The sequence below is a fragment of the Pocillopora damicornis genome, chromosome 9 (assembly GCF_964200805.1).
Source record: "Pocillopora damicornis chromosome 9, jaPocDami1.2, whole genome shotgun sequence".
Classification (NCBI taxonomy): Eukaryota; Metazoa; Cnidaria; class Anthozoa; order Scleractinia; family Pocilloporidae; genus Pocillopora; species Pocillopora damicornis.
This window is the reverse complement of record NC_142678.1, coordinates 19,458,534-19,481,671: the sequence shown is the minus strand read 5'-3', so window position 1 is coordinate 19,481,671 and position 23,138 is coordinate 19,458,534. Positions and strand designations below refer to the sequence as shown.

At 38.4% G+C, this 23,138-nt stretch overlaps 2 protein-coding genes across 8 annotated transcripts in view; both read right to left on the bottom strand.

Moving 5' to 3' along the window:
- The window catches only part of LOC113672321 (polycystin-1-related protein), a 55,421-nt gene extending 36,070 nt beyond the window's left edge, over positions 1-19,351 (bottom strand). The window contains exons 1-23 of the mRNA XM_027188596.2: positions 19,129-19,351; positions 15,330-15,441; positions 14,438-14,533; positions 12,864-13,744; positions 11,214-11,336; positions 10,206-10,389; positions 9,736-9,823; positions 9,478-9,632; positions 8,941-9,079; positions 8,427-8,510; positions 8,072-8,197; positions 7,677-7,861; positions 6,752-6,979; positions 5,204-6,092; positions 4,560-4,701; positions 4,144-4,255; positions 3,715-3,816; positions 3,075-3,174; positions 2,446-2,502; positions 1,650-1,837; positions 1,331-1,412; positions 846-1,085; positions 112-222 (exon numbers count right to left, since the gene is read on the bottom strand). Coding sequence (XP_027044397.2) covers positions 112-222; positions 846-1,085; positions 1,331-1,412; positions 1,650-1,837; positions 2,446-2,502; positions 3,075-3,174; positions 3,715-3,816; positions 4,144-4,255; positions 4,560-4,701; positions 5,204-6,092; positions 6,752-6,979; positions 7,677-7,861; positions 8,072-8,197; positions 8,427-8,510; positions 8,941-9,079; positions 9,478-9,632; positions 9,736-9,823; positions 10,206-10,389; positions 11,214-11,336; positions 12,864-13,744; positions 14,438-14,533; positions 15,330-15,441; positions 19,129-19,213 — 4,509 coding nt within the window. The 5' untranslated portion in view covers positions 19,214-19,351. The remainder of the gene's footprint in view (positions 1-111; positions 223-845; positions 1,086-1,330; positions 1,413-1,649; positions 1,838-2,445; positions 2,503-3,074; positions 3,175-3,714; positions 3,817-4,143; positions 4,256-4,559; positions 4,702-5,203; positions 6,093-6,751; positions 6,980-7,676; positions 7,862-8,071; positions 8,198-8,426; positions 8,511-8,940; positions 9,080-9,477; positions 9,633-9,735; positions 9,824-10,205; positions 10,390-11,213; positions 11,337-12,863; positions 13,745-14,437; positions 14,534-15,329; positions 15,442-19,128) is intronic.
- Positions 19,352-20,533: 1,182 nt separating this feature from the next.
- LOC113672318 (unconventional myosin-Ia) overlaps positions 20,534-23,138 on the bottom strand; it is a 29,933-nt gene continuing 27,328 nt past the window's right edge. For 5 of the 7 annotated variants that reach the window (XM_089183235.1, XM_089183236.1, XM_089183238.1 and 2 more), the window contains 4 exons: positions 22,984-23,116; positions 22,299-22,451; positions 21,396-21,529; positions 20,534-21,121 (listed from right to left, as the gene is read on the bottom strand). In XM_089183235.1, coding sequence (XP_089039361.1) covers positions 21,004-21,121; positions 21,396-21,529; positions 22,299-22,451; positions 22,984-23,116 — 538 coding nt within the window. In that variant the 3' untranslated portion in view covers positions 20,534-21,003. The remainder of the gene's footprint in view (positions 21,122-21,395; positions 21,530-22,298; positions 22,452-22,983; positions 23,117-23,138) is intronic. The other 2 variants (XM_089183237.1, XM_089183243.1) reach the window with 1 other exon arrangement.

Sequence of the window (23,138 nt, the reverse complement as noted above, 5' to 3'; positions counted from 1 at the left end):
ACCCGACTGAATTCCGCTTCTTTAGGACGAAACTTTTCAATAAATTTAAGAGAGAAAGGTTTTAAAACAAAAACGAAACACAAAAAAATGAAAGTAAATTGACCACTTTACCTTGTTAAGTTCATGAGGCATAAAGATGTCAATGCCACGACTAAGGTTTCTCACTTCGATGTCCTCTCCATTGCAGTCAGTAAGGCTGAGGCTGCCAACTTGTGAGTGATGCTACAACGAAATGAATATATCTCATGTTAAGCGCCTTTCGACTGAATGACGTGATGGTAGTAGCAAGGTGATGACAATAGTCAATCAAAAAAAAAGTGAACAACATAATGGCCAATGACAACTCAAAGTAAGTGGAGGGAAAAACGGCGCGTATTTCCTAAAGCAAACACATAGCGTATAAAAGCAAAATTTCTTTCGAAATTTAATCGAAAATTTCTTTCACGAACGATAGTTTAGAATATAAATAGGAACACTGATGTCTACTGAAAGAACTGGCCTACTCCATCCTGCTTTCTCCGGTTTCAGTAGCTAGAGGCGAATAGCATTTCTTTTGTTCAGCGGAGATGCTTCTCCAGTGCTGGCTAAATCCCAGTATTTCATCTGGTTTCCATTTCAATCAGCCCAAGTTCATTCATATTCCTTGATAAAGCGAGTCACTGTGAGAATTCAGTACCTTACCCCCCCCTTCCCTTTCTCTCATCCCTTCCCCCCCTACCTCCTCACACCCCCTCCCCCTCATAAAAACAGTTAGGTCTGGGCATGGCTAGTGCCCAGGCAATCCATCACACTTGCCATCATACGAGAGCGTCTCTCACTTTGAAACCATACTTGAAGGATCTTACCATTTCACTATAAAAGGGATTTTCTTTGTACACAGTCATCACAGCCCCATAACAGCTCCCTCCGGCAGCAGCCGATGCACCTCCGAGATGTTTTTCGAGATTCACAGGCACGTGGAATTTGACAGCAGCGTGAGAGAAGATTGTATTATCAATGGAAGCTATCTGACTTGCATTGACGCGGATTTTGGGCGAGTTTAGTAAAAGAGGCTTCTCCCCAAGAACTTGCACGGACAACCTAGCCTAGGAAATGACAACATTATTAGATCAGTATACTTTAATTTTGTGATCACTACGACGTTTCCACCACGAATGACAATATTTGTCGTGTCATAAAGGTGGTGCGGAGAACAAATCTGAGTACCCATGCGAAATCGAACAAAATAAGATGTTTCCAATAAGACTCCGTCGAATGAAAACATCTCGGTATAGCGGTATGCCACTTGGAATGTGAGCACACCGAACGAGTACAAGAGCCAATAACGTACCTTGACAAGTTTCTCTGCCGCTTCAGTTGCCATTAGTAGGAAATCATCTCTAATCTCTTTTTTGATATGCGGTCTTTTAGTTCTAGGTAAAAGAGTAAATAAAGTGTCTGAGAGCAAAAAGAAAAAAAAAATGTGTCGAAGGTCATGCAGTATTGCATTATTGTTGCTTCACTTTGTTCTGTGATTGGTCCAGAAAGCTCGCGCCACTTTCTCAATCAATCAGATACAAAACTAAAACCAACCGCCACTTGGTCACCCGCGTTTTCCCGCGCTTCGGGCACTTTGCTTTTACCTTTAATTTTCACTGGCTCCAGCATACCTGAGAATTAGTAGTGACGATGCTTCAATCAGGTCCGATGTTACTCTTGTTATTGCCTTGATGAGTTCTTCGCTAAGGACAAATCTGCCTTCGATCCTTCTACCGCGCATCTTTTGGTGAGCCGACTGCATCATATCACTCAGATGCTGCAGCAGTAACGAGGTGAATTTCACACTGGTCTCCGTGAGCTGTGCATGAGTGGGCGTAAAAAAAGAACTCCTCAATTGAATGCAGTTCCTGGGGTTTTTTTTTTGAAAGAGAGGCTAATGTAGGGGTTTCACAAGTGTGATGTTGGGAGTTCCAGGAGGTCTAAAGAGGTATAGCCATGTTCTTTCGCTCAATAGCAAAGGAAGATTGAAAATTCATTGTTTTGAACAAAGGATATCAGAACTTTGAATGTCACAGAGTCTTTCCTTTTTGCGTACATCATTTCTCGAAATCAACCATTCTCACAAAAGCTTAAACATATTCTGAAGCCGTTTTGCTAAAAACTGTTTCAATTAGTTTTGTTTTTTGTTTTTTTTTTAAATATATATAAAAGGTGCTTACACCGAAGATATTCGACTTCGAACTGAGCACATTGAAAATACAAGTTCGTGACTACTTCAAACCTATAGGAAATTCAATATATCAGTTCTGTTTCTAATTTTTGTTAAAGTTAACCACGCTTCAACTAAACATGTTTTGCGGGGTATGAATTAGTTACGTGTCACCCCTGTAATATTCATTTCATCTTTATTAAATTAATACTAAACTTGCAAGGGAACGCTACCCATGTTAGCACACTGATGATTACCTCTTCTGGTCTTGCTGTCAGCATCTGTAGAGCTAGACTTGTCTGAAAGGCTGAATTCTAAAAAAAAAAAACAACAACAACAACAACAGCCAAAATGATGAGGATCGTGAGAGAGAGCGGATTGAAATAATAACCTTTACGTGTTGGAAACTTTTTGGGGATAAATCGCAATTTCTATTCTTTACGCCAATCACGTGTTCAAGCGGCGAAAAACCATTTTACGTCTATTCTCGTGCGTGCAATATTTTTAGGCGGCAAGCTGTGTGAAGCAGCCTCACTCAACATTCTTTGGTGCCTGTGACTGAGAAAGGGAACTGCTTCCTACAAGGAAACCTGGAAGTTTTACTTGATTGAGATGCTAATCACCAAATAGTAGGGAAAAGCAAACACTTAGGCGTACGGTAAAATGATGGTGCACCCTTGTTAAAACTCATACTGTTAGTATACAGTGATTCCACACTCAAACAATAACATGAAGATGAAGTAAGTCACTACGAAATGTCCTTCATTTATATCTGTATTGAGTTGCAGTTCAAGGTATTTTTTTCATCACCAAAAAATTAAATTTCCGTACTTTCTCTTTTAAGGATTCCAAAAATTTTTCTTCCTCTTCATTGTTCTTTGCTTACCTTGTCACTCCCGGTGATATTCAAGAGGCGTTGCAATAGCTTTTCTCTGATATCCGTCCTCATTTTATATCTAGAGCTCACATTTTTAACAGATCCAAGCCTGGAAAAGTTAAGGTACAAATACTTCAGTTATTCTCATTTCACATCTTGCACAATTCTAAAAATTAACCCATGGAAGTCAATGCTGTTCACCCTTTTTCCCTTAGAAGTAATACGCATGTAATTTCTCCAAACAGTATCAATACAGAATCAAATATTAAGGTCACAAGAATATAGAAAATTATCACGAACTAAAGAAGCCGGCCCTTTATTGTTTGAAAAATTATCCTTGTCAAGAGAATATCAACGGTTAATATTCTCTTGTCCTTGTGCCAGTGTCACAGAAAAAAAAAACCATACGCAAAAAAGAACGATCGAAGAAATAAACAAAACAAAACAACGATTGAAGCTCTTTCGTTGCGTCTCTGCTTGAAACATGCGATATCACAGATCTACAAACTCACTAGAACTGGAAGTAAATACCACAAGGACGCTAAGGAATCCGAGTGATGCAGGCACTGTGACCAACGACAGCGCTTTAAGGGATCATCGTCCCACGGCCGACCACACGCTACAATGGATTATATACCTCGCGATTTACCTGTTCAGGGAATTAGCCAAAGCTGTTATGAATTGTCGGATGCCTTGATCATCTCCTGTGTCACCTAACAGAGACAAGAGCCTCCCATCTGTCTTATTGAACCTGTAAAATCAGGCCAAAGACTAATATTTATGGGTTCCACCTTCCGATTAAAAAATCTCTTAAAAATGAACACCTTAGTGCAAGTGAGAATAATTTGGAATCTCCTTATTCAAATTGTCCAAAATAGTTTCTTTTTTACGTGATAACTTTTGACAGAAAAACTAAAACAACACGTATTTTAAAAAAAGTCACCAGTAAGGACTTAAAATCATTAAAATAGTGAAAATCCTTAAATCCCTCCTAAGCTAATGAGAGGTTGCCATTTTTTTTAATCTAACCATGCTTGAAGGTTTGTCTGAAGAGAAAAGCAAGAAAACGTATACTCACAAAACTTCTTCTATAGAAACATTCTCTGACATGTTCAGAGGCAACACCCTCACTTGCGCGGGTAAAAAATTCCGCTGTACTTCATCGCTGGCTATCGTCACATGGATTTTAACTACAACGAGAAAATAACGTTATTTAGGACAGTCAGTACTTCAATTTCTTCGTTGCAATATCTATGCTAATTTTTAAAGAACAAAAAGGAATAACTAAATACCTAACGCACAAACGAGCACACAAATGAACAAACCGACTGGTGGACTAGAATCTAGCTGGGTAACCAACAAAATTATTAACTGTTGGACTTACTGGGATAGGGGGCTAACGATACAAATGTCATCTTCAGAAACTCTTCAGGGTGGCCAATTTACAACATCAACTACACCTAATCCGTGATTTATACCAGTTGAACTACTAACCTGTGTGATTAAAGGCTTCCAGTCCAGGAGGTAAAACAAACTGAATCTCTGATTTGTAGCTGGAGTACACCAGGATTCTCTCCCCTTCCTCGTTACTAAGGCCATCGACAGTATAGCTGATACGGTAACTTATAGGCCACGCCTAATCAAAGAAATTGGACGCAAGTAAACCTTTATGAAGTGCACCCAATGCTACATGTATGTGGAGACTCTTAATTAGACAAACACTCACTTAGATCTTGATTTTGTCTTCCAACATCCACTGTAAAATGAACCTGCCATCGATTAACGTCTAACCCCTAGGAGTGATCAGCATCTAATTTCTCCCAACAGTAAAGTCGCTGAATCAATCATCAAGATCATGAGATTAAATCAACCCAGGAAGCTTTAAAGCTTTGATTGTTAAACGAATTCTCCTTGTCAGTACCCAAAGAAATTTATGGAGAAGATTAAGGAGAATGTAGATACTAATGTTAGGGTATAAGGGGTTAATTGCTCTCAGTCAATGAGCCCATCTGTGACCCAAACCCTGAAACAAATCCTTTCAAGAGGCCAGCTCGGCCAGCCAATCACTGCACAGGATTTATTTCGCTTCGCCCACCAGTGGAGCCTATCATGCAAATAAAAGAACTTAATTTCCTCACCTTGGAAGATTTTTCAGAACAAGTCAGCTGGAACGCGGTCTCCAAAGCTTCTCCAATGGAAGGTGTTACAACGCATGTTTCGCACTCTGGAGTCTTACTAGTGTTGAAGTAGATAGACGCTAATCCTTTCTGACCGGTGTCACGATCATTCACCTTGAGAGTCACCATGTACATATGACCTGGTGGAAAATAGCCACCGAGAACAACAAAATTTTTACTCCTGAGGCCTGTAGTTGTGTGCTTTTCCAAAAGTCTCATCGAGTTTTTCTTGAAACTGATAAAACTTCCTGAAAGCTTTCCAGATGGTGGAATATATGTTGGAATATATAAATCATCAACTTCATCATTGTCATATTTGTCATCGTTATCACCTCCAACATCGTTAGTTGAGTTTGTTGTAACACCACTTCCTGTTCCAAGTCCCTTTCCAGTGCTTAGGCCAGCACTGCTACCAGTGCCAATTCCTACACCCAAAGTGGGCCGTCTGGTTGTTTCAGTGGCAGGGAAAGGTCCATAGAAATTAGGATCTATACAGATACGACCACGACCAAATCTTTTTGGCGGTGATCTTGTAGCAGCAGTGCTCTTGTAGGTTAATGGCTTACTGGTTGGTCTTGACCCTCTTAGAGGGTAAAAAGTAGGTTTTGAGGTCAGCGGCGTTACTGTACCATGAAGAACAGAGTTAATCATTGGATTGGTTATTGACTCACTAAAACATTCTTCCTCCCTCTCGGGCGGGTCAGAGCCACCAAGTTGAACGTGATAAATATACCACTCGTAAGTTATGTTGGTATTGTTTGAGGGGCATGACGAGCATAGGCCCATAATGACGAGAGGTGCAGTGGGATTCACAATACCCTTGTCACACTGAAGGCAATCAGTAGACAACCTAAGGAAATAACATAAATAAAAAAATAAATAAATAAAAAAGATAACCTAATAACCCAATAAGTAAATTGGAATGTAACAGTGGGGCTTTTCATTGATTCGCTCTTTGTCTACTGCCGCATTCTTCGTGTTGGCTCATGTGAAGGGAAGAAAATTGGAGAACAGGAAAAAAAACTTCAGGGTAAGGACAAGAAACAACAACAGAGCTGAACCCACATGTGATGCCAGGTTTGGGAATGGAACCCAGGCCACACCTAGGGAAGACGGAAACATCTCTGTTGCACCATCCCTGCTCACGCCTACACCCAACATTGCTTCCATCTGTAGTTCTGTCTAATCTTTAATCAACAAAAGCTACCATGACGCTCCAAAAAGCAAAATCACATCAAAAAAGAGAACGTATGCACCTATGCACCTCTTATGTTCTTAAATACACAGAGCTCAGATCTAATCTTTGCTTTAACTTTTATGTAAAATTTATTATGAAATTATCCACTGTTGGTTAAGTTATCTCAATTTGCAAAATTGTGGGAGGAGGAGAGCACTCTCATCCCCACCCCTACCCCACTTAAACTACAATGTAAGTATACATCAACTTACACTAGACATTTAAGGTTATGCATCAAAAAAAAAATTGTAACAACTTGACTGGCAACTCACAGATGTCCATGTCCAGGGTTCATGAGTAGAATCTTTGAGGCTTTGGCTTTTCTAGAATCCTTTGCCACTGTGACCACAAACTCATAGGAGTCAAATGAGTTGCCTTCCAAAAGCCAGTCTACTTGAAACTTAAGAACACTCTGATTTCTGCTCATTGAGACAGGTGTCCTAGAATCATTGAAACATGACTTGGCTTTGTCTTTTAAAAGGTGGCAACTCCAGTGAAACCTGTGTGGAGGAGAGTATGTACAACAGCAAGTTACAACATGAAGAAACAAATGTATATGCATGGTGACTGTTACAGAATAATTAGGATCTTCTCTCATGATACTTCATAGCTCTTTCCAACCCAAACACAATGTGGATATAATTTTACTCCACTATTTAATGCACTGTTAGGGCTGAAAGGAAACTGTGATAAAGGAATATGGGCCTATAGAACTCTACAAATACAACACTGCAGGACTTGAACAAATGATGACATCAAAATACATCTTTTGCAGTTAACCCTTTAACTCCCAGATCAAATTTGAAATTCTCCTTACTGTCAACAATAAAATGCTTATAATGTTAGTTCAGAGAATTTAGTATTGGATCAGCTTATTATCCCCAAATTGATATTTTTATTTATTCTCATAACTTATCTGGTTGATATTGTATTGATATTGTAAGGAGAAATTCTCTCTCGGTCACTCATGGAAGTTTAATGCATTAACCCTTAAAAGGGTTAATAAATTTGCATGTGGCAATATATATTTCACTGTTCTCATGGCAAGTCATTTATTAGTTATTGATTGTTTCTTTGGAAATACTTTGAAAGATAATACATATTTTTTTTTTGGGAAGTCACCTCAGTGTCACATCCTGAAAACATGTGAAAAGGAAACTAAGAGGAAAAGCCTGCACTTAATGCCAGTTTTCATACCTTAGTAGGTGACTCTCATCTGGAAAATCAGGATCATAAGAGGGTGATGCATCCATTACAATTTTTTCATGTGTACAGGCAACAACTGCATAAGTGCCCCCTTTTATCACAGCCACCAGATGACTCTTCACAACTGTCACCCTCACTTTGGTCAATGAGGCTAATCCTGTATTCTTTCCCCTTACCTATGCATACCAGGGACATATATAAATGTTAGCTGAAAAACCACATTCACATTTCAGTAACATCTTTGATCCACTACTCAACAGACAAAGAGCAACACATCGTATCTACTTGTTGACTACATTTCCTTGATAAAATTGCACGCATCTCTTGAACTGATCTTAAAAAGAGTGAAAGTGAAAAGATCCATAGACAGATTCCAAGTTCCATACCTCAAGATGGAAATAATATTCTCCATAATCCAGCAGATGAGGAGGAAGGATAAGTGCTCCCCTTGTGAAACTCACTCCCTCTGGCTCAACTGTACCTCCTTCTTGGGCACCAGATGCAGCAGTTACCTGACGAGGTGAATTAAAAAAGATTAGAAAAAAGATATGACTTTAAAGAGATGAAAATCCCACTCCTACGTTAATGTTTTTGTCATCACTATCATTATTGTCATCATTTTGTTATTACTATCATTATTGTTACAGTTGCCATAATCATTGTTGTTACAGTTAACATCATCAATATCACCATCATCATCAGAATGACGTATTAACGTATTAAAAACCTTCCAATAAATACCTTCCACATGTAAATAAGTTGATCGGCCTTACTGCAGTTTACACCAACATCAGCCTCTAAACGAAGCTCCTTTGATCGAAACACCTGTAAAATACATCATTGGCTGTAATCAGAGTTTCAAATATTAATAACAATTAAGTCAGACAACACATTTTCACAGGTTTTTATGATGTGATAAACCCATGTGTGATATTGGGCAAGTCAAATGCGCAAATCAAATGAGTGAGTCAATTTGGATACAAGTTTGCCCAAGTTTCCCTGGCTAGTTTTTTTTTTCAACCACATGGAATAAGAGAACCAATTTTGCATTGTCATTCAGGAAATAAATTTCTACATGTTACTTTGAAATACTATGGCATAATCAGGCAGTGACTATGTCTCCTGTTTCCAATACAACTTTGCATTAATACAAAACCCCACTATATTAGCCACAGGCTATACATGAACTCCCCCTTCCCCACCCCCACACTTGCTTCATTAACAAGTTTTGTCTAAAATCTCTGTTATAACCCACCTTTCCACTATTAAGTCCAAGCAAAGTGACAGCTGGTGGGTAACAAGCTGGTAATTTGGTCACATAGACTATGATTGATGTTTCCTTTGGATTATTTAGCGGATTAGAAGCAACAAGGTTGATTCTGTACTCCCCTTCCCTATGCACAACAGGAAAAAATGACAAAGACAAAGTTTTCAATGAAGTGTTGTGAAACCTAAACCAAAGTAGATGTAATCACAAAGGCAAATGAGACAAACAAAAACATCACAAGGAGCCAATAAAGACAAACAAAACAAGCAAACTACCACAGAGGTGCAACACATAAGTCACTAAGTCACAATTGGTTTAAGGGTTGAATTCAATTAGTTGAGAAAGTGGCCCAAGTTTTCTTAAACAATCACAGAGCAAAGTAAAACAAAATCAAAGCAGTTCAAGCCATTGCCTTGGGAAAACCTTAGATTGTTGTTTCTCTCTGAACCTGCCATTTAAGCATTTCATATCAAGCTCATTCTTGGTCATAGAAGCATATACAAAAATTCCTCGTTAGATTCTTACCTTGTGTAGTTGTGAGTAATACTTGTTGATGTGGTATTTATCACTGATCCATCTTCAAAGTCCCAACAGAAGGTAACATTAGTCCCCTTCTTCACACTTGCGGTCAAACGGGAAGGCCTTCCTAACAGCACTGTTGAGTCATGATGGATGGAAAGCTGTTGAAAGAAACCATGATTGAAAGGTACACTCAGTGCCTTCATTTCAGGCAAAACCGAAGATTCTTCCCACTATCTGAATTTATCCTTCTTAAATTCTTACCCCAGATATTTCTTCATACACAAAGACCAAAAGTTCATTAGACCAAACAGAGCTGACTTCATTTTCTGCCTCAGCTTTCACAATAAACCTTTAAGACAAAATTTGGTAGAATTAATTCAACATAACTGTCCAAAATACTCTCATGTTGACAATCACACCAAATGATCCCTGGTTTCCATGGCACTGTAGACTGACTAGGAAAATTTCTTGTCCTCATAGATTTCATGCCAAGTCATTGAAGGTTACTCCCCTCCTTCCCCAAGAATTCTGTATGTTTCCCATAGGGGGGGTGGGGGAAAGCAGTGCCAGAGTGCACTGCTTGCCCAAGACTACATAACAATGTCTGGTCATAGCTACAGCCCAGACATCTTGATTCTGATTCCAGAGTCCATCATCAGCGTCTTGCACCACCACCAAGGGAAGTGCGCTGCATTCTTAACAAGTAAGCCAAACAAAGTGGTCCACCTCACCTTCCTGGTTTCCAAAATATGGCAAGCATAGGATTGCCTAATGGTGCATGGACCCTGTCATTCCTGTGAAACCTGATCTTGACATTTCCCTTTGGTCCTATTGCAGGTAATACCTCTGCAGTGAATGTTGTTTCCTCACCTGTCCCCAATATTACATGTGGCTTCTCTGGTTTTAATATCACGCCTAGAATAATCACTCAAAGAATGAGAGTGGTGCCATTTATAAAGACTTTTCTTTGTACATGTTTGTTGTTCAAAGCTTCTTTAACATCAGCCTGTTCCATGTCTGCTGCTTTGGTTTTGTGTCAGCATGCCTCTTAGACTCTCTGTGCATTGATGTTTTTAGTGTTTTTGAGCAAATCCTAAATTTCTAGCCTAGCATGAATCCTCATAGTTAGTTCAGGTCATCTTTTCCCAATTTACTTGTCTACTTTTTCTATGCTGTTATCTTGTATTTTATGGTGACAACCTTTTTATGTCTAATCAGCTTTGCTGTTTGTCAGTCAGAGATGATTGAGGCTGCTTGTTGATTTGAAAATCCTTGCCCTTTAGCCCCTAGGAGTGACTAACATCTAATTTCTCCTTACAATATCACCTCTGAATCAAACATGAAAGTCATGAGAATGGAGGAGATGATCAACAACAAATGCAGCTCTTGATTGTGAAACAAATTCTCCTTTTCAGCCTCTTTAGAAGTGTATAGAGAACGGTATGGAGAATATGCATACTGATGTTAGGGTGTAAAGGGTTAATTGAACTGTGAAATGAACTGAAATTGAACCAAACCCTAAACCTCAGGACAGCATTTGTCTGATCTTACTGACCCCCTAGAAATAATATGTCAGAAGTCTCCTGCAACCTTACATACATGCATCATCTTCTTAATGCAGGAATAGGGAGGGTATGCAAAAAATATCTATTGGCAAGTCTTATTGTGTTTCGAGTCAAGACTGTCAATTAACTTTTGAGTGGTACTGTATGTTTATACAGATAATATAATGTACTCACCTTGCAGTCTTTTAATAGGGCACACCTGCTCCACTATTTGACTTACACCACGATCATAGAATGCAGCAATTGTCACATTATACCGCTGATGTGCAAGGGAGAATGAGTGAGACACCTGTGGAACTGGACAGGAAGAAAACACACACCTTAACCTCAAACCAGTCTGAGTATAATTTTTCATAATAAAAAACCTTTTATAATAAAAATTATATAAATTTGGCACTTAGTACTTAAGTCGAGAGGCTCACACTATGTGAGATCAGTCTGATTTCCATGGCATGAAACCAGGGTTGTCACCTAGCAACAGCTGTTGGCCACATGAATTGCCCCTTACATTTCTTTTGCTGGCTCTTGTGTCAAACAAGAATCTCAGGAGCCCCTCTCCCCCTTCTTGGATGTGTCATCTTTGAGCTGCCTCGCTTGAAATATCAGTGATATTTCTTGACTAAAACCCTACTCAAACCAATCTTATACCCCATTCACACCAGCAAAACATGTTTTGTTAAACTGGTTTTCATTGAATGAAAATTATAAACAGAGAACTGAAAAACTTGATTTTCCATTGGATTCAAGTACTTGCTAACTTGCATTTCCAATGTGCTACATTCAAGTCAAAAATATTCGGCTAAATAGTTTCTATGAAGAAAAAAAAAATTAAACTGTGTTTAACAAAACAACTTTTAAACATGTTTAAGCTTTGGTGTGAATGGGGCATAAGTTTAATTTTCCTTGATAAAAAATTGTTTTATTAATAAAATTAGTAAAAACAAAGTCAGCATTTTGAGCCAATTAAGTGGCCCACACAGCATGAGATTAAGGGTGTTCCGACCCACCCTGGATGAGATGCTAGTCCATCATCTGCTACCCCTAACATGTTGTCAGGGTTCTCTCAGGGTTTGGAATAAACCAAAATTTATTCATTTATTTATTCATTTATGTGTGATATTTAGAAAGGCTGGCCCTGTTCAGCTTGAAACCTACTTCAACTGGACAGGCCTGTATAAATTATTACATGGCCAGACCACAACACTGAGAGCTGCATTCCAAACTCTTTGCAAGAAGTGCATGGGTTCTTAAATGTCCCTTGCTAACCAGTACAGAGAAGATGCAGCAGACATGGACCTTCTATTCATTTGTGGATGTCTTAGCAAATGCAGTACATTCTCTTCTCTTATTTTAAAACCCTGAGTATTGGTTGGGTCTAACGCTTGAACCCTCAACCTCCCATACATTGGTCAGGAGCTCTACAAGATGAGCTTATCAACTAACCACAATAGCACACGGAGACGCAGTGGCCTCATGGTTAGTGTGCTCAACTCCAGATCGGGTGGTCTGGGTTTGAGCCCTGGCCGGGGTTACTGTGTTGTGTTCTTAGGCAAGAGACTTTACTCTCACAGTGCTTCTCTTCACCCAGGTGTACAAATGGGTTCCAGAAAATATGCTGGGAATAACCCTGCGATGGACTAGCATCCCATCCAGGGGGGAGTAGCAATACTCCTAGCTGCTTCATGCTAAGAAAACCGGAGTTAAGCACCGGCCCCATGGGCCACTTGGGCCTGTATAAAGGCTTTACTACTTTTACAATGGCACTCAAATTTCAAAATAAATATGTAAGTTAAACCTAGCTTACAACAATATTAACTTGCTTACCTGAGGTTGTGATATTTGGGGAAGAATCATTAAAATTCCATTTATAGATAACACTACATCCCTCTAAATCCAAGATTCTGGCTTTTAATATTGATGACATGTTTGCTTCAACACGCAAACAATCCTTGCTATTCTTATCAAGTTCAATGCTTGCCTTAAAAGGTTCCACAACAACATTAAAGGTCTGACACTTCCAACTAATAGCGTTTGACACTGTGACATTGATTGTAAAATTGCCTGAACTTCTAAAGATGTGGGAAGCAGTCATACAAGAGTAATCCTGTGAATTGTGATCTGTTGAAGAATCTGTTGCAGTATATGGAACAGTTCTATCCCCAAAGTCAAATCTAAATTCAGGGAAGGACCCCTGAACAATCATAAATTTGAAATAAACCAATTTACAGCTTCTTATTGATGGAAATCTGATGGGCACTTTGCTACCTCCTTGAAAGACAGTGACAAGTTGTAAGCCAGTTATTGGAACCAAAACCCCAACACGACTGCATTTCCGTTGGAATGAGAACAAGTTACGTGCAAAAACACAAACCTCCTGACTGCCATACTGTTGAAATATTATATCTTTTGAGATATTCATTGAATATCCAGTTAAATGAACTCTTGCATCATTGTAAACCTTTCCTTGAAGAGACCATGTTATAAAAATGCTGTCAGCTGTTTGATTTCCTTGTTTTATTCTGTTCAAACCACTGACTTCATCTGCCAATCTTTTGATAGAGAGTATTGATGTAACAGTGACTAAGGTGCCATTTGCAGCTTGGTTTGGAAGAATATTATGTAATGATTCAAGAAGTGGGACGGATGTTGAGTAGATATTACTTGCATTTGTTCCTCCACACTTGATACTTTTGTCTCCATGACAACTGTAAGCAAACAAATAGATGCACTCTATAGAAAAAAAATGCTGTTTTTTTGCTTCAGAGCTATAGTTTCCTACATGTATCGTCCTCACATAATTGTATGCAAACCCTGGCCTGAGAGAGAGAGAACATAAGTATCTATCCCAAGAACATGACATGTTGACCATCATGTAGTCATTCAGGTATCAAACCTGAACAGCTTGGTTTGGCTTTCACATCTCCCACAGAAAAGAAAGCTTGATAGAGAAGGGGAATTATGAACTTCTTGTCTCTAATACTGGCCTCCCCCCCCCCCCTCTACCCCTCTCATTGGATCCCCTACCAAATTCTTCCCCCAAATCAGATAATTTTAGTTAGGGCTAGTAGGCAATACCCCCTGAAAATCAAACTACATGTCCTGGTACCAGTACTATTAACCGTTTAATCCCTAAGAGTTGCTGGCATCTAATTTCTCTTTACCATATCACCCCAGAATAAAAAATTAGGGTCAGGAGAATAAAGGAGCTGATCACCCAGTAAAGAAGCTCTTGATTGCTAGACAAATTCTCCATGTCTGCATCTTAAGAAATGCTTCGAGAACAATGTGGAGAATATGCATACTGATTTTACAGTGTAAAGGATTAAAAGACATTGCTTATAAATTAATTTTAAACAATAATTTATTATAATAAATAATTTTAAGCAGACATTTAATACCTCGTGTTGCAGTGAATATCATTGGTGGTGGCATTCTTGTCTATTTCCATAAGGCAAATACAGATACTTCCATTTCTTACTGCAGCATAACGGTAGCTGCCAGGGAACAAAACAAATTCAATTACATTTGGCCCACTGGCATAAAGCCTCACCTTCTGATCCAGGAACAGCTATCACACTCTAAGACTAACCCATTAATGTCTCCTGATCATACCAATGACTTCATATCATCTTTCCAAATTCTTAGCCAAACTCTCAATCATTGAAGTTCTTTGCATCTATACTGTCTCTCAACTGTACATGACTTTTGAATGAACTCCACATATCACCCTGCGTTCAGTGTTTTCCATATAGTTTTTGGGTGTTGTGCAGCCAATAAAAATAGTACTTGCAGGAAATAAAATTTATTTGAGATCAAGACAGATGTGACACCGCTTTAAAGCCAGCCCTTCAGAAACAAGAATTGAAAGGAAACCAGCTTCTCCCCTATTTGTGGAGAACAGTGTGTGTCGGTATTTAAAGGGTTTAAACTGATTTATTGTGAAGGGTGACACTAAGGGTTATTAGCCATATGCTTTTAAAACAAGGGATGAAGTGAAGGCTATATTGTTGGGGAAAAATTTCTAACTGAATTCTGATAAACGAACTGCTGAATTCTCTTTCTGAATGTTCGTGTATTTCCAAGGAAAATTTAACAAGGAGAATTTGGTATTACATCAAAACCAACCTACAGATACCAGTTTCATCAATCTTCACCAAGTTAACTGCAATTACAGTGTCGTCATAAAAAAGAAAATTAAAAAAGCGACTTTAAGGTGGAATGAACCTAACCTAAACAACTAATTTTGTTTTCCCCAAACTTTATCTTTTCAACTCACCAAATAACACTTACCGCTTAACACACTGACTGACACAGTTCACTGGTGTCATAGGATCCCTTTGAGCAGATGTGTGGGATCCATTAGTGACATCCCTGTTATTGTAACAGCCAATGTACCATGGCACTTGAAAAGAAAAAAAAGAAAAAAAAAATGTGAGAAGTTTTAAATAGAAATCTTTAATAGAAATCTTTAAAAGCACCCAAGTTATTTAGAAAAATATACTTTTAACTAAAAGTTAATAAATCAGGATGGTGTCACTATCTTGGACCTGGGCAAATCCCCTAGAGAAATTTTTTGTGGCAACTCCTCATGATAGGGCTCGTTTTTGGTGTCATTTCTATATTTTGTTTACATTGCGCACTTTAAAAAACTCACAAACGGAAGCTCTTTGCTTATGGAAAGATCTTTGCTCATGGAAAATCCAAAACCGGAAGATAATCCTTGGTAAAGAAGGAAAGAAAGAGTATCATTCTGTCAAAAAAGAAAAAGAATCCTTTGTGAAAGTGACTAGTACTAGAAGAGCTCCAAGCTGGCATCCAGATTTCGACCATTTTGCTCCTGCTGTAGCATCCAATACCCAATAAATTCAATAGAAGAACCTTCGGTCATTTCACACCTTACCAGCTCCTGACACTTCTTTAAAAGAAAAGTTGCTTAAATTACATTTTTATTGTAATCTGCAATTAACAAACCGTCTATGATCAGAAGAAAGGCTTTCTTATGATGCATAGTTCACTAGGATTTTCAATCTCACGATGGATATAATAAAGTGGTACATGTCATTGAACGTTGTGTTGTATAATTTTAGTCTAATCATGATTTCAAATCAAACTTGTGCTGTATGGCACTCCAACTGAAGCAAATTATTGACGCTATACAAGCACTGCTTCTTGTCAATAGCTGCATCAATTTGACACAGGTATTTAAGTCACAAACCGGAAGAACTGAAAAGCGTGACAAGTGAGTAAAAATAGAAAAAAAAATTGGGGGTCAAGCCAACCAGGAACCCCTTGTCTCTTCCAGAAAGACTTCTTCCATTTTTCAATAGACAATTTTTGCTTTTTTGCTTTCTTGCTTTCTCATATTGAACTTTTTATGTAAAGAAAAAATTAACAGTGTTATTCAAAACACAATTAAACAATAAAGTCATGAGAATAAAAAAAATTAATAGTCTACTGAGAAAAATCTTGATTATTAACCAATTCCTCCTTTTCAGTTCTATAGGAAATGCACAACAAACAGAGAAAAGTGTGGAAAATTTGTATACTGATGAAAGGTCTACAGAGTTAATTGAGTAAAGCTCCTGTAAATTGCAACTATTTGTGACTCTTACCCCTTGCCACCTGTAAATTAAATAATTGTCAAGAACAGCTACCCTCTACCAACTGTAATAGAGTAAAAAATCGCATATATCCTTAACAGCAAATAAATTATCCAACTCACTCCCTTCGTACTTTATACAATTCTATGATCCTTCCATATTTGTATTATTGCAATTTAGCTTGGGCTGGTACCTATAAGTCAAACCTTCAAAGAATTGTAACCTTACAGAAACGTGCGTTAAGAATAGTAAGCAATTCTACATACATTGCCCATACTGGCCCTATTTTAAAGGAACTTAAACTCTTAAAATTTCATGATATCCATTCGTTTCAATTAGGTACTTTTATGTTTTCATTCGAGAACTCTACACTCCCCTCCAAATTCAATAACTTTTTTTTACTGAATAGTCAAATCCACAATTATAATACTAGGAATGCTCAGTCCTTCCGTTTGCCACTGTGCAGAACGAACACCAGGAAGTTTTCAATTTACTTTCAAGGTCCAAACTTTTATAATTCGTTAAATTCTGACATAACTAGTTCTCCCTCCTCCGCTTCTTTTAAAAGAAAGCTTAAGGAATTTCTTCTCTCTAAGTATTAGCTTCTGTAAGGCAGTAATTCTTAACTAACTTACTTAATATGTGTGTGTGTGTGTGTGTGTGTGTACGTGTGCGCGGTCAAAGTTAATTACCATAAGTCCATATTGTAATTCTAATATAAGATTAGTTATTTTAAGTGAGAAAACCTGACTTGTTATAAGCCTCGTGGTTTCTTTCAGGTTTTCTCGCCATTTATTTTCTGTCATCAATTTTCTTCATTTTTTTTTTCCATGTGTAAATGTCGTATATGGCAAATAAATATTGTATTGTATTGTATTGTATTGTATTGTATCAGAACATAATTATAATCCGGAAGTCTGATGTTCCCCTCATCCCATGTCTAGGACAAGATAAGAAAGTTGGAATTTGTTTTTTTACTTATGATACATAAAGCAGATTTTTGATAACTGGATATTCCTCAGAACTTAAGAATCATGGCTCAACATGTGAACTGCCTATTTTATATCTTGAGGAGACCTTTCTACACCAAAAGGTGCACACTCTCTGACAGTCAGTTTGTCAAAGGAGAAATTCCCAGTCCATTTCTTAAGATCAGAGAGAAAAATCCACACTTACAGTGTATCACCTGGGTGAAAAAGGCGTTATTCCATATGTTATACACAAAAATGTGCACCACGAAGGGACGGAGAATCGATTCTAAAAACAGGTGCACTGCTTGTTTTAGAAACATAGGGCAAATTATTTATCGCAATGCACTGCCACGACAAAACATTCTCTCCCTTTTTATGAATGATAAGCTCGCTTTCTTGGCACTTTGAAAACTGAAAGGAAATCTGAAACTATGCACTTACGTAACATATCATGGGGAAAAGATTATTTTTCAAGCTCCCCGATAATGGAATTGAAAGTCGATATATGTTTGTGCACAACTAGAGAGAATTACTTGCGTCCCAGCCATCTTTTTCACCTTGTTCAATGATGAAATTTTGAAAACTGAGTGATAGTTTCAGCAGATCTCTAATTTTTTTCATATCCGATCGAGAGTAATATTATCATGACCTTGAAATCAAGGTTTATGTTTCGACGGATCGGGTTTTCACTTGTTACGCACATAATCATAATTCCAAATTATCATAAAATTCTATATTTACTCAAAAACTAAAACAACCTGAGCATGAAACTAATGATTTAATGATTTCTCGAGTACTTCCTAAGTCTTGATCAACCACAAAACACAGTCTCTGTGTTAATTCTCTTTCTAAGAAAATTTTAAGTAACACGTCCTCTGATGTAATAAACCCAGCGTAAATATCGTATTTCAAATGTACGTACTAGCTATGAAGTTTTGTTATTGAACTATTGCGACGAAACGAAATCTTAAGACTCCGTAAAGGAAAAACGAACAATTAAGTGCGCAAAACCCCAAAACGACAGTAATTAAATACCAATTGTGCGCTGCGAGTGCAAGTGCTCGACCGTATTAACGATCGCTACCTATAAACATTTATTACACGTTCCACGCAATTATAGTTTATTGTCTACTGTTTTTACTCGGATCGAAGAGTTTTCTTTGTGATCTATGACCCCAGAGGCAACACAATTAGACAATGAAAAGAACTAATTTCAGCTGCATCAAATCTAAGCTTTAATTTGCGAAGAATACGTATCTGCCTGTATCTACCGCAAAGAATATGCCAGATTCTGTGTTACTTTAAGTGTCCAGAAATTGACGCGCGCCTTAATTTTTGTTAATGGACGTTTTTAAGGCCTGGCTGAATATTTGTGAATCGAGGTTAAAATAGTGATTTCAAAGTCACTGCACCTAGTACCAGGAGTCCCCAGCGGTCACAGAAAGGCCTGAAAAATTCAATTTGGAGCCGAACGTAACGATAATTAACCAAATGTAACAACGGATGAAATAAACTAACCTGATTCATTCTGCTCTAGTCTTGATCTCACAAAGAAGCACAACAGTAAAAGCCATACAAACACAAGATTTGACTCCTTAGCCATTTTTTCCGATGGTTCTTGTCCACATCTTCTCGCCTTTCGACGAAAAATCAAGACATTCCTTCGACCGCGAATCGTAATCCTCGCAGATACGTGCACAGTAGCAACTCTGTTGCGCGTTGTTACTAGTCTCCTGGGAGATCTCCCGGTCAATGGTCACGATACAAGAGCAAAAGGGATGCAAAAGCCAACAGGGTGCTATTTTTGCGCTTTTCTGTAGTGGTCAAAGAACAAGTAAACTTAATGATTGAATATAAACACGATCTGAACCTGTCATTTATGTCGGAAACGTCCTGTGAGGTGATAGGGTGGTGGACAATTCTACTAAACAGGCATGGTCCGCCAAGAACTCCAAACTGAGAGGCAGTCCCTTGAACTCCCATGAGTGACCGACACAGAAGTTCTCCTTACAATATCAAGCATATAAGAGACGAGAATAAAAACATCAATTAGGGGATTATTAGATGATCCAAAACTAAATTCTCTGAATGACAGCATATGAGAACTGTATGTCAGACAGTAAGGAGAATTACAAAAAGGTTCTGGTGGGTGAAGAGGTTAAATTGGGTGTACAATTTAAATTTTTAGCCTACCATTGTAGACAGAAAGCCTTAAACAGGATATGATGCACGCGTGTCACATTCCAAATCTAATTTGAATATATTCCTCCTGCATATATTCCAGACATGGCTGACAGGAGTCGATATGCCAAAGTCTAAACAATACTTGTTTTGTCTGTTTAAGAGCAGACAAATCGGAAAGGCTACCTTCTTAAACATTGTCAAGGTCTTTTTTTAGCCTGGATGACACTCTCCCATATAAGTAAAACCCAAGTGCCCCACGACTATTTCAGTTCATAATCCGCATTTCACACTCAATATGTAGTCCGTAATATCTTATACTGACCTACCTCAGATTAACCATACATAACCAAATTCACAGTGGTGCTTGACGATTCAACGCTCTCTAATGTAACGATTTGTTTAAGCTTCGTAGATGTGGGTCTATGTCTGTTTTTTTTTTCTTTGGCGCACAGCTGTGTTGAATGGATGTACGAAGATAAAGCCATCTTCCGTTTGGGGTTACCAATCAAAAGACAACGACATCACGTATCCGTGGAAAAACCTATGGCGTAATTACGACTTAGCAAATGGCGATCCATATGAAATAAAACGACAATCCATTTAGCGTAGCTTATCAGGTATGTGTGTTACTAGATTAGAAGAGTCTTAATTCTCAAAAATGGTCGCGATAAGTTCCTTGACTTGGGTTGTTGTTGTTGTTATTGCTTTTGGACAAACAAAGAAAACAAGGAAGACGACATAAGCTGACAAGTAAATAATTTTATTGCAAAATAAGTTTTAAAAACACTCTTTATGTTACATCTTGCCTTGATAAAGCAGCAGGAGCGAAAAGAATGAAACAATCAAGTTCAACGGCAGAAAATTTATGAGTTAAATAGCTTATTGTTCGAAGAATCCGCCAAAGATGTATCGGTGCTCGAGGGAATGCTGACATCCAAAACCCTTTGGGAAAGAATGAGATGAGAGAAAAGGCCCAACCAGTCATGAAAGATTTGTAATTTTTCATATTCTGCCGATTAAATTAAATATTAATAAAGTTAAACCTTCGAAACAAATGCACGACGATAACTTGTAATCGTTATGTTATTTTTAAATAATTTACTTTTTTCTAAAGGATGTAAAAACCTCGACACCATGAACGCTTTGCTTTGCTGTAAGGTGGATATGGCAAAAACCAAACTAATACTGTACGATTTGTTAAGAAAATAATCAAACTAAGACATCTATAACAGCTCCTTTTCTTTTACACAATAGCGGTTGAGGAAGATCTTTGTCTGCGCGTTTGAAGAGCAGCTCGACCGGAGTTTCAGAAAAATTCACAGTGATCCTAAAAAGGAAAAAAACATATTGATATAATGAAATGTGACACAACAAAGCGCAAGTGCACGCGTCATGACTTAACGTTATGAGGGAAGATAAGTCTGTTTTAAAGGTTCGCACATGGATTAATACTTTTTCCTACCGATTAGTCTCCTCAAATAACTACTTCCTTCATCAAGAAATCCAGAGACTAGATGAGACCAAACTGTCTCAGGAATCCATGGTTCCTGATCACCTTTTTTCAAGGCCAACCCCTTATTAGAATCCATTCCCATTTTTACCTTTCTGAAACATGAACGGCGGCAGACATGTCTTGTTGGGATTCTGCTTGCACCAACAGCTTGGCAACTAACTCGACCACATGCTCCGTGTGGAACATGAAGTCACCTTTCTGATGGTTCTTATCTTGTTTGTCCTGAAAAGAACACAAGATCGAAATCAAAACGATGAGCTGAAAAAAATTAACGCTTGGCCTACTTGAAGGCCCTCGTTCATTGCACTACAGGACGCACGTTCGTCAGCGGGAAGATTTGGGACGAATCGAGAAGAGCTTGGCCGGGGATCTGGGACTACTAATTATCACCCGTTGGCTGGCGTTGCTCAAAGCCTCCTACTTTCCCGCGGGCAAAGAAACGCTTCCGCCGAGACGCTATTAATAATGAGGGCTTAACTATCGCTATACAAGACGACAAATTAGCCATTTGTCAATCAATGAATTTCAGCGAAAAAAAAGAATCATTGAAATGAATAAAATGATGGCTCAAAACACATATCAGTGCTCGCCCATTTAACATGAGCAATTGTGACACAAAAACCAAGACATCGATCTGAAATTTAATCTTCTAACTATGACAAAATTTTAAGTTCCCCCAAACCACGAGTTAGAAAAAAAAAAAAAACTGAGAGTCCGCTTATCATTTATCGCCGGGAGGGGGGGGGGGAGGGCGGAGAATCTACCTGGACCCCCCCCCCCCTCCTTCCCAGGCGCTGTAGTATTCTTTTGATTCCCCCTAACTGGAAGTCAATTTTCTATAGTGGGCCCTTTACGCTCTGTTAGCGACAACTGATTTCCCTCCGTTCCCCTAAAAATAATGTGATCCTCAAAATACCCCAACCCCCCCCCCCGCCCTCCTCGACAAATATTGATTGGTCCCAAAGAATAACACAGACAGATGGACATCTACCGTGCGAATGTGGAACACGATTACTCCGTCTTTCAGCGGACTGACGGAGATTCTCTGAATGTCTCCCAAATCAATGTTGTATTTCGTGAGGAGAGACTTAGGGTCTAACACCAGCATCTCAGTATCCGAAATGGTCAAAATGTGAGGTACTGCCTGGAAGAAGAGGAACGATAAAACATGGAAATTACAGCTTACTTGTATGTCTGTAAAGTATTTTCATGCAGAGTTCGTTCCAAATTAAGAAAATGTTCCAACTATGAGAGGAAGTAACTAAAAAAACAGATTTCCCCACTCGAAACGCTTACGTTTAAAATCCAGACTAAAACTAGTTTCGTGAAATCGAGCCTTCAGATTACGCTTTGTTTTGAAGGGTATTCACTCTTTTAAGCAAAATCTGTTAGCTTATCACTCATAGATATAAACAAAAGATCAAGTCTGAATGTCGCAAACATCGCTTTCGATCAACTGTGAGATCACTGTTGAGAAAGAATAACTTTTCTCTCCCAGTAGGAATTTACTCTGAAATCTTTGTAAAGGAGAAGCAAATCGTCGCATGAAAACTTTCGCTTTTCTCCGCGCCCGTTCCACATTTAACGCACAGCCGTTTTATCCTCTCCCCTCTTACATTTAATTCCTGATCAACAAACTGAAAATATAATACAACAATAAAAACATTTTAGTAGACCTTGCCGTTTTTTCTATTGATCTTTAACACAGAATCCGCCCACACGATTCGTTGGTTGTTGTTACCAGTGTTCTTTTTCCACTTTGGATTGGCATTAAGGTTAACACGATCGCTTTGGAAAGGAACTGCTACCCTACAAAACAAGAAGTACGAAC